We start from the raw sequence: 17,727 nt of genomic DNA on the forward strand, positions 1-17,727 counted from the left end.
GGCCGCGGCGGCGGGGACCATGCCGAGGAAAGTCTCCTGAGCCCGGCAACTTCGGCCCCTCCCCGCCCCCACCCGGGCTGCCCTCCGCGCGGCCCTGCCCTGCCCATGTGCAGCCGGCCGGCCGGGCTCTCCTCGCAGGCGGATGGGTGACCTTTTCCTGGCACGGGCAGGCTGTGCGAGGCGGCGGAGCAGGCGATGAAGAAGAAGCAGCAGCATCCCGGCGGCGGCGCGGATCCCTGGCCCCATGGGGCCCCTCTGGGGGGCGCCCCTCCCGGCCTGGGCAGCTGGAAGCGCCGGGTCTCCCTGCTGCCTTTCCTGCGCTTCTCCCTCCGGGACTACGGCTTCTGCATGGCCACCCTGCTGGTCTTCTGCCTGGGCTCCCTCTTCTATCAGCTCAGCGGGGGACCCCCTCGCTTCCTGCTCGACCTGCGGCAGTATTTGGGTAAGGAGGGGGGGCGGGCGAGGGCGGCGCGGGCCGCGCGAACTTGTGCGGGGGGAGAGGGGCGCGCCGGGGACTTGTGGCGCTGCGACCGCCCCCCGGCGCCCCGAGGCTCCCTAGGTGGGACGCCCGGGTGCTGGCTTCCTCCCGCGTGTCTGTCCGTCTGCCCCGAGGCGGAGGCGCTGCCGGGTTGGCGTGGGGGGCAGGTACCCCGGGCGGGGCACCGCATACCTTCCCCGCCTCTGCCTCCCCGTCCGGGGCGGAGTGCAGGCGTGTGTGTTTGTGGGTGCGTACGATTGTGTGTTTTCTGGCCCGGGGGTGTGGGGAGCGACGAGGGGAAGGGACACCCCCCCACCCCCCGTGGTGTTATCAGTGACCGTAGTCCTCTGTCTCGTGAGCACTCCGGGTCGCGCGGGGGGTGGAGTTCGCTCCTCGCTCAGCTCGGTTCTGCACGTTTTGCCCCGTGAGTCCCCCTCCGCAGCCGGTGCTCGCCGGCTCAGTGACCCAGGGGCAGTTTTCGGGCTCCGTGCTGACCCTGGGCTGGCTTGTCCTTCGGCCACAGCGAGAGGGACGTGGGGAGCGGCTGCCCGCGGGGGTCTGGGGCTGTCCGAGGGCGCGGGTCAGCCTGGCTGGCAGTGTCGCCTGCTTTGACCCGAAGATCTCTGCGCTGCGTGTATCTCAAGTTATAACTTTTTGGAGGGGAGGGGGGGCTTGTGCTTGGTTTCTTAGAAGCGAGGACTCCTATTTTTTCAGCAGAGGTGAGGAAGGGGTTGCACGGAGAGAAGAGCGGCTGCAGGGAGAGGGCGTGACCCGCAGCTCGGTNGAACTTTTTTGGGGGGGGGGGCCTTGTGCTTGGTTTCTTAGAAGCGAGGACTCCTATTTTTTCAGCAGAGGTGAGGAAGGGGTTGCACGGAGAGAAGAGCCGCTGCAGGGAGAGGGCGTGACCCGCAGCTCGGTGCGGGCGCCGGGAGGGCGGTGCCAGAGCTGGGCTAGCGCACGCCCAGGTCCCCGGGCCGCTGCTGGCGCTCGCCCGGGCTAAGGAAGGCTGCAAATCTCCCACACGTCGTGGCCAGAAGAGGTTCTGCGGGGGCGGAGGGGAGAGGCTGGGGAGGCGCCAGCTTCTTGCAAAGGTCCAAGGTGATGAACCGGAGCCACCGGGCAAACATCTGGCATCTGCCTGACGCGAGTGGGTGCGCAAAGGGAAGCCTCCGAAGCGCTGGACCGTATCGGGCCAAAAGACTCCAGCCGGCTGGAAGCTGCCGCACCTCACCTCAGAAGTCCCCCAGTCGCAGAAGCCACAGGTCTAGATAGGTCGTTTTCGAAGGAAAAAAAGAAAAAAAAAAAAAAACACCCCAGGAAAGTGATAAATGAGTCGGAGCGTTTTGAAATATAAACGCAGATGAAATAATGCTCTTTCCATGTAGAGAAGCTCAGATTTTAAAAGGTGTGCTACCATTAAAGTAGAAACTTTGGCGAACTGTGGTTTTTGTAAGATGGTTTAGGGAAAATTAAAAGAAAATATTGTCCAAGCAGATTTCCAGAGTTCAATCCTTAGCATCTAGTTTCTTAGAGGATTTGGGATAATATACACTTTTATNAATATGCACTTTTATTAGGGAGTCAAATCTCTTCTCTCCCTGAGTTCTGTATATTGGAGTCTCCATAGCTTCATAGATTCTGAGACACCTGCTAGTGCTACGAAGCTAACTTTTCTCCCTTTTTCTTTCTTTCTTTTTTTAATAGTTAACAACATCTCACTGTTAACTGGCATTGGGAAGTGTTTTTGAAGCCCAGGGGTCTGTAAAATCTGATAAGGAATTCTTTGTTGAAATTCCTCTTAAGCAAAATGTGGAGGGCAACGGGGCAGGGAAAGCATAGTGAATGGGGAATGAGGATATCTGTGCACTTGGCTTTAGGCAGGGCACTCAAACTTCCTGGGCCTCAGCGTTTTCATTAGTAAAGTTAGGGGCTGGAATAGGTTATTCTCAGACCTCCATCCAGCTCTTGAAATGTTGTGTTTCTGATCCTTTCTTGGGGGTGGGGGGACTGAGAGGAGGAAAGAACAAAGGCCATACTGGGGGTAAAATCAAGAAACTGTGCTAACATGTTAACCTTTTGAAAATTGAGCCAAAAGTGTGTTATTCCCAGAATTGAATACTTACATCCTATATTTCAAAAAATAAGGCCTGATAAATTTGGGGGCTCAGTTGGTGGAAGGGTGAATTCAACTCAGGGAACTGGGAAGAACTGATGGGTCGAACATTGCTTCTGTTACTAACTCATCGTTAAGTTTCTTTTTTTTTCTTTTTTTTTTTTTTTTTAAGATTTCATTTANAAAAAAATAAGGCCTGATAAATTTGGGGGCTCAGTTGGTGGAAGGGTGAATTCACTCAGGGAACTGGGAAGAACTGATGGGTCGAACATTGCTTCTGTTACTAACTCATCGTTAAGTTTCCTTTTTTTTTTTTTTTAAGATTTCATTTATTTATTTGACAGGATAGAGACAGCCAGCGAGAGAGGGAACACAAGCAGGGGGAGCAGGAGAGGAAGAAGCAGGCTCATAGCAGAGGAGCCTGATGTGGGGCTCGATCCCATAACGCCGGGGATCACGCCCTGAGCCGAAGGCAGACGCTTAACCGCTGTGCCACCCAGGCGCCCCTCATCGTTAAGTTTCTGACTGACATGATGGGTGAAAAAAAATGACATCACTGTGAACTGAAAATAGGATACCTTGGCCAAATTTGTTCCCTGTTGTTTTGTTACATAAATATAATGATTTTTGGGAAAAGTGCGCTTGTGGTCTTTAAGAGGGTCTAAAATATACCCTTAATAATATAAGGCCAAGTTATCTGCAGAATACTTACCCCTTGTTTCCTTCATTCTATTATTTTAGTGTCTGTCAAAACAAAATTTGTGGTTAGTAAACATATCCTCTCAATTTCCTAAGTTAGCCAATTTTGGAGACAAGTATTTTTCTTAAACATAAGTTCATGTAAAGTCAAAATTTTCCAAATCAAAATAATATTTATAGCAAAAAAATATCTTGACAGGAACTTATTTTAATATACTTATATAATATTATACATCTATACATAGTAGCTACTTGATATTTATGGCAGTAATAACTGAACCTATTGTATCAAATAGGTCTTATGATATTTAACATATTGAATATTCTCACAGTAAAGCCAGGAGATAGGACCATTCATGACAAAAGCTAACATTCATTGTGTATGTTCTGGTAAATGCACGTGCAGAATGAAATTGTATCCACATAGCAATATTACGGGGAGCTTCGATTGTTGTTCCCATATTTGATGTGGGAGAAATGAGAACACAGAGATTCACTGACTTGCTGAGGACCCACAGCAAGGAAGGCAGGACTTGAACCCAAATCTGTCTGATTTAAGCACCTATTGCATAACTCTAAGAGCAGCCAAGATGCAAGGGGAATCTAAAGAGCTGACTGGCTAAAAATAATCATATGTATTTGCATAATTTCACTTTCTTTGATCCTTTAATTCTGAGTATCTTAAGGGGCCAGTGGAGAAGGGAAATAAGTCAAGCAGCTGGTCTGTTCTTAACTCCACCTTCCTGTATTAATCTCCCTGTACCAGCGAGCTCAGCGCTCCCAGTGCCACACACCTGGAGGTGATGTCAATTAGAATATTAAACTCTTGATCCTCCTGTCTTCCTTTAGCAATTTGTTCTTTGTTCAGGCTGGTAGTTTTCAGTGTGTGGTCCCTAGACCTGCATCAGCATCACCTGGAAACTTGTTACAGATGCAGATTCTCAGGGCTCATTCCAGACCCAACTGAATGAAAGAGTCTGGGCCCAGGACCCAGCAATCTGTATTTTAGCAAGTCTTTTCAGGTGACTCTGAGGCAGACTGAAGTTTGAGAACCATCATTCCAGGGTAAAACTTTACTTTCAGGAAGTCTCCTATATAGTTGAGTGAAAGAAAGGAGATGAGAGAGGAGATTCAGAAAGTATTTAAAGGTGATGTACATGGTTTCATCTTTTACAGTTCAACTTTTAAAAATGCATCTGCTTTGCTGCTCAAGCCCAATTGTTTCAAGGGAAGGACCCGCCAACAGCTGCAGCTCCAGCTGGCTTTAGACTTTCTGAGGTTAGGAGATGTGTGGAATGGGGTGGAGCTGGCAACCAGAAGGAATAGTGAGGAAAGAAAGCAATAATGATGCTTTCTCTTCCCACAGAAGCTGGGTCAAACAGGTCTTTTCTAGTTTGTTTGGGAATGAGCAAAGTCTGTTCTCCTTAAAGGTACTTTCTGCAGCAACAGATATGAAAAAAGCAAAATAAATTGAGAGCAGGGTGGATTATGCAGGAATAACTGTGGTCTTGATTTTTTCCTCCTTGAAACGGGTCGAGGAAGAACAGGAGCGTACAGCGGGGTAAAGTGCATGCGTTTGGCAAATGGCTATCCTTAAGCTTGGGGACCATTGTTTTTCCAATTCAGTGAAATTCTTTGCTTTTTTGAAGTGGCATCCAGCTTTGATTTGCTATGGAAAACAAATAAAAATCAAGTAAAATCTCCCCCAGAAATTAGGTTATGATACAGCCTCTGCCAGTAGTCTCATTACTTATGAGCTGTGGAAATATCAGAAACTTGGAATAATATTCATTACCCTGATGTAAACTGAATAAAGCCAGATGGCTTACTGCACATCTTATACAACTGGCAAACTCTAATGATTTATCATCAAGCCTTGGATATGTGATTTAGCCTTTATGGGAACTAAATTTGCCAGGTCGATCTCAAATTGACATGCTTTCCTTTCCATTTTTTAAATTATACTACTTTAAATGAGGATACAATACTTCTATTTCAGTTTTCGGAATTGCCCATCTTTGTATATATTATATAGAGCATGGCAATTCCGAGTCAAAAAATGAGGGAGAAAGAGATGGAACTTTATTGAATTTGAAATTTTCCAGGTTTAAATGAATTTAAAGGAAAATGTGAAAAAAGAGATCCAGATCTGTTACAGAATCATTTCTTTAAACCTCAAAAGTCAAATTTAATTTTTCTTCTGCACATCAGGCATGGTTTAAATATAGTGCTCCAGACAGCAATCTAGGAAATGAATGCATTAAATATGATGTGATCAATAGAAATCGTTGACATAAAAAGAAAATGGCATTCTTGTTCATAGCTGCAAATGTGTCTTATAGGGTTGGCTGGGGACACAGTAGCTCTGTATTAGAGGAAGGACAGAAAATGGAATTCAGCTATGGCAGCCTGTTCTGTAAACACATGGCATGAATGGTGCAAAGCATTCTGCTTTGTAAACTATTTTTGATGTAGACTAGTCTCAGTATGAATTGTTTAAAAGTACGTATAAATATGTATTATCTGGATACTGTCTTTCCTCAAATTCCCTGTCATCAATCCAGGTTTAAAACACTAGTTGGCTTTGTATTTGAGAAACCAGAAGGAAAGTGGTCAAGCTTGTTGGGTTCCAGAAGAAATAGTATCTTTTGCTTCCCCTGAGGGAAGCACAGGGGCAGACACTCTAGCTTGCCCTGCAGCTGTCCTAACGGGGAGCAGTGATGGACAATGGAAGGGCGTCTTATTTAACAGAGCGTAGCTGCTTGAATTGTGAGAAGTTATCACTTGCTGTTTCTGCTTTCATTTTTGTTTTGAAAGATGTTAAGACTTGACCACAAATAAATGTTGTCTTACCTGTATTGATTTTTGTTATAGAAATTCAGCTTTAAGCAGTGATCGCCGTTAACCCTTTCATTTATTAGAAATGGAGACAAAAACATGAATATTCCACCAAAAACTTTTAAAAATGTTGCAGCTGTGGGGTAAGAAAATTCCAAATGAAGCCCATTTTGGTATTGCTTTTAATTTTTAAAAGCTTTATTGAGATATGGTTTAGAAACCATACAATTTGCACATTTCAAGTTTTTAATAGTTTAATAGTTTTCAGTAGTTTTTAATGTATTCGTAGACACATGCAACCATTGCTATAGTTGCTGTTAGAGCATTTTCATCAGCACAAAGAGAAACCCCATACCCTTTGGCTGTCACTTCCCTAGTTCTCCATCTCCCCAGCCCTAAGTCAACTCTAATCTACATTTTGTCTCTGTAGATTTGTCTATTCTGAACGTCTCCTAGAAATGAAGCCATACAATATGTGGCCTTTTGTGACTGGCTTCTTTCACTTGGCATATTGTTGTCATGGTTCATTCATTTTATAGCATGTATACCTGCTTCATTCTTTTTAATGACTGAATAACATTCCACAGGATAGACCACATTGTATTTATCCATTCATGTGTTGATGGACATTTGGGTTGTTTCTATCATTTGGCTATTGTGCATAGTGCTTCCATGAACTTTTGCAGGCAAGTTTTTGTTTGAAGACCAATTTTCTGTTCCTTGGGGTATATACTTGGAAGCGGATTGCTAGGTCCTATGGTAATTCTATGTTTAATTTATTGAGGAACTGCCAAGCTGTTTTTCACAGGGGCTGCACCATTGTATGCCCCACCAGCAATGTATGAGAGTTTCAGTTTCTCTACATCCTCATCAGCACTTGTTATTTTTCATTATTTTGATTATCGCCATCCTAATGATTGTGAGATGGTGTTTTATTGTGATTTTGTTTTGCATTTCCCTAATGATGAGTGATATTGAGCATCTTTTCATGTGCTTATTGGTCATTTGTGTGTCTTCTTTGGAAAAATGTGTATTCACATCCTTTGCCCATTTTTTTTTTTAAGATTTGTTTATTTATTTTAGAGAGAGAGTGCATAGGGGAGGAGACGAGGGAGAGGGAGCGGGAAGCTCAAGCAGACTCTGCCCGGAGACCCTGAGGTCATGACCTGAGCCAAAGCCAAGAGTCGGATGCTCAACTGACCTACTACTCAGGCGCCCCCCTTCGCCCATTTTTGAATTGGGTTGTGTTTTTGATTTTGAAGGGTTCTTTATATATTCTGGATACTAGACCCTTATCAGATATATAATTTTGCTATTTATTTTGAAGTTGCAGAAGATGGTACTGGCTGAAACACAATACTGTTACGTGTTGTTCTCTATTATAGGTGTGTACCTTCTCAAGGGGCAGATTGGTTTCACACTTTAGTCACTTCCACAGTGCTACGTACAGTGTCTGGGTTTATAGTACATTCTAAATAAATTCATAACAACCTGAAACAAGGCTCTCTTCAAAACAGTCTTGGGGATCTTGTTTGCAGTATGGATCACTTTGAATAGGAAACATTTTGGTTGTCTGCATTTAGTTCTCATGTGTGAAACTTCATGGATAGCTAGCAGTAACCCATTTTATAGATGTCAGAATGATTACTGTGACTTATATGTGAAATATGAGTGTAGCTAGTTTTGAACAGCAGATTATAGTACAATGGATGTATTTTGTCCTGTATTTGGTCACTAGAATGGAGCTGATGAGCTCAGCGGGGGGAAAACCTTTGGTTACATCATGTTCCTTATACAAGGTAATACAAGGCTACCAAGAAGATCTTGAGCCTTCTCATAAAATTAGAATTCATATGCAATTCATTTTTTATTCACATTGTGCTACAGCATACAGGACAAATATATAGGAATGGGATTATGTATATGTTTCTCTTTAGTAAATTAAGATGAATTTTAGAAAGAAATATTACTTGTTTTTCTAACAGTGTTAGACATTTTTAGTGTGTTTTAAAAATATGTGTTATCAAAATGAAAAGCTTTAACATAGGTACGTTCAATTCCATGCTGCTTGGTAGCAGCTCAATTTGAATAATTTGTAACACTTTCCTATTGAAATTGACCTGGGAGCCAGACAGCTGTTGAGTGTTGAGGGTATGCTATACCTCTTGGTCTGACTCAGGGTTTCTATCAGTTGTCTGTAATTTCCCAAAGATAGCCCCTGGCTCATTTTTCTTGTCTTGTTATGTGACTGTGCTTCTGCGATTGCCTCTCTACTGATGATTTAGGAAGCTCACATTCCAACGATGATCTCTGAACTCCTGTAATTAGCTCATGATCATTTCTGAAGTTGTGATAGTCTACCCTGTATTGTGACAGTTTGTGGGCCAGCTCCTTGAAAGGAAGAAGCTTCTCCAATACTGTCCATCTCTACTCTGACATCTCTCCTGGGTGCTCTGCACAGATAATTCTCAGGAATTATCTGTTGATGGAATGTATTTGCTGAGCGGACTGTTCTTTGCGAAGGTTCCACATCCTGCTTCCTTTGGTCTCTATTTTAAGTAGAAAACGTGGGGAGGAGTGTCAGGAAAGACTTCAGCTCAGGTGATGTCTACGGCCTCTCTCTTCCTGTCTCTTTTCTCCCTGACTGTTTGAAGCATATGTTCCAAGGAAAGATATGAAAGCCACTACGACATATAATTCTGTACAGATTTCTCTGCACATGGGGAAAACTGTCCACCTCTGACCTGTGGAGATTTGGAATTACATTTATAGAGCCCCCCCGTAATTAAGAATACTGAGATCAATCTAGAACTTTGGCTGCATATGACTAGAATGCAGACTTCTTGTTTCTTGTCATTTTTCCAAACCCTGATCCGCTGTTTTGGGAGTTTGCAGATCATTTATTTCTCTCTCTAAGCCGGTGTCTTCCTTTCCTAGCAATTTGTGTTAAATTAGCTAGTCCATTTCTGGCCTGACTTTTTTTGTCTTTAAAGAGATTAGACCAAAAGATGGCATGGTTTTTGAAGTAGTGAGCAAATGGGTTTAAACCTAGAAGGGCAAAATGAGAAACTATAAAAGTAGGGCTCTGCACAAACCCATTGACCCTTGTTTGATGAAAGGTATTAAAATCACCGTAAGTCATGGCTTTGATTAAGCAATTCTTAGTTCGCTCACTGATGAGTGGTTTAAGTAATTATTTACATTTAACTGTACTGCATTTCTGGAAACGCCATTGATTTTTTTTTTTTCTAGCTCAGTGAGTATGACTTTCACCATCTTAATGAAAATAAAAATGGAAGTATTCTGAAACACATAAATTCTTTTGTTCAGTCGTTCAGCAAATATTCATGGAAGGCCTGTAGACCAGAAGCATCAGACGTTAGAAAGAACAGAGGCTTTAGAGCAGGGATGTTGATGTGAATCACTATGCCACCGCTTAATCAGCTGGGAGAACTTGGGCAATTTTCTCAACTTCTCTGAACCTCAGGTGTTTTGATATATATGATGGGCTTGATAAGTCCTGTTTTATAGGATACTATCTACCCCAGGGCCTGGCATTCAGATTCAACAAATGTCCATTTCCTCACTTTGTCCTTTGCTTCTCTCAGGCTCCCTTTTCTTCTGGCACAAATACATCCGTGCACGGGGCACACACACATGCAAACAGACATCCTCATGGAATGTGCAGACTCACTCCTGGCTTGGCTTCCAACCGAAAGCACCAATCTAACCAAGAACTGTGAAAGTACTAAACTGGTGTTCTTGTGGGTTATCTCGTCACCCTCACTCTCATATTGGTGAGGGCTCTTCGACAGCTGACAAGTTCCAGTCATATGCCCCGTTAATTATCTGCACACCAATCTTCCAGCTTCTTCTCTCCATTGCTTCCTGAAAACAGTCTTGAAAGAACACATTCTACACACAACCTGCTTTGCTCTGTTTTGAATTTATCCACACCTTCCTCCCCCCACCCCCATATTTGTAAGATAAAAGTAGTTGTGCAGAGAGAGTATGGTGAAGCTGACACTCTGGGATGGCCTGCTGTTCAAGGACAGGGCTAGGGGTCTGTCACTCATGCCCTTTCAAGCAATCAGGATGCTAGGCAGACACTGTGACAGCTGTGAGAACTTCTCACACTTAAGATGGAACTACCAGGCCCCGTAGGACGGCCACTTGCTTTTCTCTGGTTCCTGCTTCCCTTCTATTGGAGGTCGGGGCCAGAGTAACGGACCCAAGTCATGGATCCTGTCTTCGCCTGGAGGCTGGTGAACTTGCATATTCCGCTTCTTCCTGTCGCCTTGACCTGCCCGGCCTTCGATGGGTGCTGGCACCTGTGAGAGCCCCAGGCCGTTCCTATCTGCGGTATCTGGTCACTCGTGTCCTGGAGAAGTTGAAAGCAAAGGCAATTTTACATTATTTAATAGAAAGTTAAATTTTGTTTAGAAAAGCCATGACCTTGCAATTCCGGCGTAGAGTTTCCTGCTTTGACACGAGGGCTGTTTGACGTGAATGCCTTCCCGCTGGAGAAGCAGAAGCAAAACCGTGCGGGTTGCTGCGAGGGGTACAGGACCTGGTTCTGGAAGGGTTCCCAGCTAGTCAGTGGTCAGTGCTCTTAAGTCACATAAGCCTCTTAGGCTTAGGATTCTTTACCTCTAAAACGAAGACCTTTGATCAGGTCCATGATTCTCCATTGTTTTTCACGACCCCGAGATCATGACCTGAGCCAGAATCAAGAGTCTGACGCTTAACCAACTGAGCCACCCAGGTGCCCCAAGTCTTGCCTACTCTTAAAATCGTGTGTTGAAAGACATAAAAAGCCATTTAAGTGTAACAACTAAAACTGTAAGGCTCTTTGGCACCGAAAGCTTATTTAAAAGACTGTAGGAGTCAAGTGACTCAGGCAAGTAGAATACACGAAAACTTTTTAGGCCATTATTTTCAAAGTCTTAATCATAGTTTTTTTTTGTTTGTTGTTTTGTTGCTTTGTCTTCATTAAAATTGGCACCCCTCCCCCCACATCACCAATTTGCCACAGCCTTTCTGGACAATAATGGGAGAATCTTGTTCCCAGTAATTGTGGGAAACGGAATGTCCCTAGGAAGGCAGAGAGAGAGGGAAAGCAGAGGAAGACATATCTTTCCAGAATCCAGTGTCTAACAATGTGATAGGAAGAAAGAAGGAAAACAAGTAGGAATAAGAAAGCTCCGTTGTTCAAAGAAGGTTCTCACACCCTCTTGCCAGCTGTCTGCTACTGGCCATCCCGTTCCATCATGGACAGCTCCGATGGCTGAGAGAGTTCTTTACAGGGTGGTGAGCTACTTCTGTCTGCTTCTGCTAGTTCTTCTGGAAGGTACACAGAACAGTCTATTGGACTGTATCATCTTTCAGAGGATTGAAGATATGAAGATGACTGTCATGCCCCCCGCCCACATAAATATTGCCCAGAAAAATAGACATAGATCCCAGTAGTTCCTCATCTGAAGTCACCTTCAGACATAGAGCAAACAGCAAAGGGAAAAAAACGACCATAACAGTAGAACTTTCTGAACAATGGCACCCCGTAAGCAAGGCAAAAGACCCAGACTGGGGACAGATGTTTCTCTAGGAAATGGGATTAATATGCAGCTATTTAAATGTTCAATAAATCAATAAACAAGAAATAATTCGTGAGATAAATGAGCAAAGAATATTAGCAGGCAATTCATAGAAGAGGAAACACACCTGGCCAGTACGCATGTGAGAAAACCAAATGGCTTTCATTCTCTCAAGTACCTGAACCACTTGCCTCTGTCTCTGGGGCCCTTCACTGGCCTTCCCGTTCCCTCTGCTTACGAGCCTGCTTTGCAGAGAGGAGTCACTCTCAGAAGTGTGTCTCTTCTCACCCACCTTCTTCTGAGAATGACCGCCACATCCATCACTGTTGGGTCATCATGACAGGGGAGTGGAGCCTGGGGCGGCTCTCGGGAGCCCTGACTCAGGCCCTAAACACAGAAGGCTTGCCGAGTGTTTGGTGCCACATTTGTGTTGGGTGGTCTGCTCCCTGAGACACCCCTCTGCACACTCAGAACCACAGACAGTTAACCCCCAATAGCGCCCCGCTCGGCCTCCCTCCCTCACAGGCGCTTTGCTGAGTCTGTAAGAAGCAGGGCAGAAGGAACTGACGTCGCCCGCTCAGAATGCAGCATCTTGCCTGGGAGTATTTTCTCAATATCTGGGAAAACAAGTGAAACTGACTCATCTGGTTGGAGTTCTACAGAAATATGATTGCAGATTTCTTGCGATTTCATTCTGCTTTCGTGTCAGAATTCATCCAACGATGTGCCAGAAAATGTGTGTAAAATCATGTACAGATTTAGACACTTGAAGGGGAAGTTATTTTTACCAGGCTGGGGAAGGAAACAGAAAGTGACAGTTGGCAGGGAAGTCAGGGCAGGGCTGAGTAAGGAGGTGAGGTGTCTGCACAGCTGGGGTGCGGGCACGCTTGCATCTCCCGTCTTGCCAGACTGGCCTGGGGGCTGCGGTGCGGTCCTCTCTTAGCAGATCGAGTGAGGAGTTCCTGTGCCGAAGACCTAACCAGAGAAGAGTGTTGACATAACCTCGGAGGACGATGCCAGTTGAAGCAGTCGTGAGGTTCACATTGGTTACTCCTGAGACGCGCTGCGTGCTCTCCGGGGCAGTTTCACAGGAGTCCCTCTCACGAGCTGCACAGGACACCGAGGTGAAAAATGGAGCGAAGGATTCTGGAAAGCGATGCAAATATAAAAACCAAATGGTGCAGCGTCTTTATTTTGCCTTAGCAGATGACAGGAGCGAGGCTGTATTATTTTCTTTGCTGGGGCTTTTCCCAGTTCCAAAGGCTGCTCTTGTTTGCTTGCCCAGGAGAGATCCAAGGCCTTACAGAGTCTAAAGTATTTGTGGTTATGTTCTTCTAGTCATGCTGTGAAATGAAGAGGTTTCCAGAAATTAAAGGGAGGGAGAAGGAAGGATTTGTTAGGATCTATAACCTCTTTTTATTGCCCTTTTCCCTTGGGCAAAGGATATCTAAAGTTACCATTTAGTGATGACATTTGAGTCTCATAAGCTTGTAGTTTGATGATGAACTTTTCAAATGCATTTGGAAAATACTTGATTCAAGCATTCTTGCACCTTGCTGTCCTGTTCCTTATGGCTGGGGAGAGGTGCGTGAGTTCTCTGTGCCTGTGTTGTGAAATGTTCACGGTCACAGTGGTGCCACTCTGTTTCTGACCTGAACTCTGGCACAGAGAGTGTGTGTAGGCGTGTTGGTAAGTGTGCTCCCTAGCTTGGAGGGATGACCTACTAGAACTTACTTGGGTTACCAGGAGGGCTTCTATTTTTGTGTTTCATTTCTTTTATGGCATCATGCATTGCTGTTTGAAAACAGCCCCTTCGTCCAGGTTTTTTTCCTGGCCACCTTGTTGGAATGATAGGTGACCTTTTGTTCACTTCAGAGTAAGTCTTGCCCACAAGGCTTTTTTTTCTTTTTTTTTTTTAATTTTATTTATTTGAGAAAGAGCGTGAGAGAGTGCACAAGCAGCGGGGAGGAGAGGGGTAGAAGCAGAAGGAGAAGCAGACTCCCCGCTGAGCAGGGAGCCCAACTCGGGGCTCCATCCCAGGACCCCAGGATCACGACCTGAGCCGAAGGCAGACGCTTCACCCACTGAGCCCCCCAGGTCCCCCGCCCACAGGCTTATACTTCATGGAAGTTTGATATCGTTGAGCCTTAAGGGATCAGAGAACCTGTGTTTTCCAGTAGCTTTCCCATGCCTACCCTCCTTCACCTTCGACGTGGCAGTGGCCCTCTCTTGCTTCCATCTTGTTCCTTCCACAGATGTTCATCAACTCTGGTGAAGTGCTGGGTGCTGGAGGTAGCCTGAACTAATAACACGGCACTCGGGCTGCCTTCTACTTGGAGGGGTGGAGAAGGACTGAGGCCGCACACAGAGAGGGATGAACAGGGGCCTGCGGGAAACTACCGGAGGAGAGTAGCAGCAGTATTTGTGCCCGGCTGTGGTGAGGCTGATGATCTCTTTGGTTAAGGCCCTGTTTATGCCAGTCTCAAGCTCTTAAGTCTGGATGCACGATAGAATTACCCGGAGAGCTTTGGAAAATGCTGATTTTCATTCATTTGGTCAGGGTGGGGCCTGCACACCTGTATTTGTTAAAAGCTCCCGGGTAATTTTAATATGCAAGCAAGGTAGAGAATCACTGTGGCTGGTACAGGGCACAGCAGTTTGGTGTGTGCATTAAGTCCTCTTACAGTGCTATTAAGGGATGCTTCACTTAATCTAAAATCGTTTATTTGGTTGTGACGTAACCCTTTAGCTTTTGGCTTCTCCACACCAGCTCTTCTCAAACTTGAATGGCCTTCAGATCACCTGGGAGTTGGGTAAACTGTAGATTCTGGGTCAGTAGATCGCGGGTGGGGCCTGGGATTCTGCATTTCCAAGAAGCTCCCAGGTGTCCAGCATGCTCCCTCGATCCTGTTGAAAGATCATACTTTGAGTAGCAAGGGTCTACACTGCAGCTTTCCTAGGACATAATTAATATTTGTAAACAGACCCGTGAGTCAAGGTACAGCTCAGCCCACTAAAGATCTGTGCATTTAAACATTTTATAAAATTCTTTTTTTAAAGATTTTATTTTTAAGTAATCTCTACACCCAACGTGGGGCTCGAACTAACAGCCCAAATATCACGAGTAGTGTGTCCCACCGACTGAGCCAGGCACCCCTATAAGCTTCTTTTTAATTGAATTTTCATTCACCAATTTGATTATTCGAATTTAAAACACTAGATTTTTCTTAAGTAAGAATCACACACCTGCATGATTCAAATTTAAAATGCTATTTTTTTTTTCTTTTAATCTTTGTAATCCACAGTATTGAAATGTAGGCTGTTTGGAGGTTCGTGAAGGTACATATTTTGACCTAATGTCAAGTTCGTTAATAAGCATTGAAAATAAAACAACTGGTTTGGGTATGAAATTTCTTCATAGTTGTTGCAGATTCCTGCCCCGTTTTGAATTTTGTTGTTGAGGCATAGTATCAGAATTCATTGCCAAGTATACCTCTTATCCGGTGACGGATTTTTTTTTTTTTAAGGCCAGAGCAAATAATTGGATGCAAATAGAGCAAATAACTAGAATGACTTGGTGTCATGCTTTCACAACACAATTTTAAGAAATAGTTAAAACCATTAATGCATGCTCATTGGAGGAAACTGGAAAACAGAAAGGCACAAAGAAGAAAGGAGAAAGCATGTTAATTGCTTTACTCACAACTGCTTTGGTTTGGTTACACCTTCCTCCCCGGTGCAGTATCACAAAGGCTCTTCCACGCCTTCACACATTTTTCTATGAGGTTGGTTTTCATGGTGGCAGAGTATCTTGTGAATGTTCCGTGATTCCTTTAGCAGGGTCTTTTTCATATTTAGCCTCTTTCCAGTTTTTTGAGATTCTAGATACAGCTGTGATGAATATCGTTCAGCTTTCGCACTCTTGTCTACTTCCCTGGGATAAATCCTTAGACTTGGCACTGCTGGATCAGAGTGCGAGCCCGTGTTAGAATCACTCTGTGCAAACTGCCGTGGCTTGTGGTGTAGTTCACCAGCAGCCTGTAACCTGTTTTGCTCATTCCCTGACAAGTACTGGATCTGATGTCATAAAACTCTTCACCCAGTCCATTGGTGAAAAGTGATAATTCTCTGGCTATAATTCCCATCTGCGTGCGTATTAGTGACATTGAATAATTTGACTGTGTTTATAAGATGCATTACTTCTTTGGGGAATGTGATTTACCCTTCTCCATTTTTTCCCTCTAGATGTGAACGTTCTCCTTTCTCTTATCAACTGTAAGAGTTCTTTCAGGATGGGGAGTATTAACCCTTCCCCATTTGTGTAAATAATAATCTGGTTTTTCATTGCCCTTTGGTTTTTTAAATCAGTATCTTTTATTTTTCCTGTGCACTAATTAACTTTCTTCTGTTTATTATTTTTTCTTTGCTTTGGGGTTTTTTTAGCTTTTTTTTTTTTATTATGTCCAGTTAGCCAACATATAGTACTTCATTGGTTTTTGATGTAGTGTTCAACATTTAGGAAGGCCTCATATCCTGGTATCAAGTACGTATCTGTATATTTTCTTCTAGTTTGTTTGTTGTTTCCTTATTTCATTCACTTTCTCACCCCTTTTGGCACTTTTTTTGATGTAAATTAACTTGCTGATTTTGCGAGTCTAGCTGGAGAAAGTCATCATACTTGAATGTTGTCATTCTTGAACGGTAAATTAATTTTTCAAACATTGAAATGAACCGATTAGACCTTAGTGCTTTTTAGAGGCTTCGAAACCCCCGTTTGCCATCTAATCCCACACTTTTGGAAGCAGGAGGGATTCGGAGGCCATCCAGTCCTTCTCTGTAGTACTAGAACCCAGTGGCTGGGGCTCTGCTCCTGCTGCCTCTTCCAGCTGTACCTCTGAGCGCAGGTCCCCGCTGCCCAGCCACTGCGATCGTTTCTGGACGTAACTGTTTGTGTGTCTGTGGATTGCAGTTATTTGCACTCTGGCTGGGCAGACACGGCCGTTCTCCTTGCCTGTCCTGGTTGAGTTGCTCGGTTACAGGATTGGGCAAATTTATAAGTCTCAGCCTCTTGGATTCTTCCTGGGTTTCTTACTGAGAGCTAAAAATGAGCCTCCCGAAGCCACATGCACCCTTCTCAGTTTGGCTAGAAATTAAGCTGAGGGTGGAGCTCCTTAAGGACAGCCTGGCTCTCCCAGCCCTCGGCCCTTTGCATCATCTTGGTCATGGGGACAGCATTCATGTTAGCACTATTTTTATAAGCAGCTAGATGACAATAAGTTATTTCGTTCCCGTGGGTTGTTATTCTTTTAAATGTTTATAAAACTCAAGGGATCACAATTTGAAAACACGGACATTTAAAGGCCAACCATATGGTCTAGCAGAGCTGCATTTTCTTTTCAGGAAATCATGTTTCCACTATGAACTTGCCTTTAACAGGATGTTGAGTATTTCAGGAGGCAGTGTGGTGTAACAGAGCATTGGGCTTCAAATCAGAAGTCCTCTGTTTGAGTCCTGGCATTGCCACTGTGCAGCTGTGTGACCTTGGGTAATTCACTTAACCTCTCTGAATCTCCATTGGTACTTTAGAGGGACTCTTTCTGTTCTAGAACAACAGCCATCAGATTATAAAGAGAATGCTATCTGGTACTCTGCTGCCTGGAATACTATGAAAATTTGCATTTATAATATCTGCCAATACACATCCTCATGTTAATTATCGAGGCAGAAGCCTAACCAGAGCAGGTGGCCCTCCGGAGTGTAGGAGCAGGAGGGATGTTACTTAACTGTGGGATGTGTGTATGTGTGTTGTGACTTCAAACAAACAAACCCACCAAAGTTCTGCCTTGAGGCTTTCACACACAGGGTTATTTGTTGTGTATATAGTTCTGCTCTTTCTGTCACAGTTTTCTGTGGGAAGAAGTCCTCCTAATATAATGTAAATTACATTTTAACCTACTGGATATTTTTACTCTTTCCCTATTTTCCTAAAGGGCTAAATGAAGATT

General features: G+C 44.3%; 1 protein-coding gene across 7 annotated transcripts in view; it reads left to right on the plus strand.

Annotated features, from left to right (window-relative positions):
• The first annotated feature begins 6 nt into the window (after positions 1–6).
• Positions 7–17,727, plus strand: part of UST (uronyl 2-sulfotransferase) — a 292,373-nt gene continuing 274,652 nt past the window's right edge. For all 7 annotated transcript variants that reach the window (XM_002920514.4, XM_034669267.1, XM_034669270.1 and 4 more), the window contains exon 1: positions 7–442. In XM_002920514.4, the coding sequence (XP_002920560.1) occupies positions 196–442 (247 nt within the window). In that variant the 5' untranslated portion in view covers positions 7–195. The remainder of the gene's footprint in view (positions 443–17,727) is intronic.

This window comes from Ailuropoda melanoleuca, chromosome 10, assembly GCF_002007445.2.
Source record: "Ailuropoda melanoleuca isolate Jingjing chromosome 10, ASM200744v2, whole genome shotgun sequence".
NCBI classification, from domain to species: domain Eukaryota; kingdom Metazoa; phylum Chordata; class Mammalia; order Carnivora; family Ursidae; genus Ailuropoda; species Ailuropoda melanoleuca.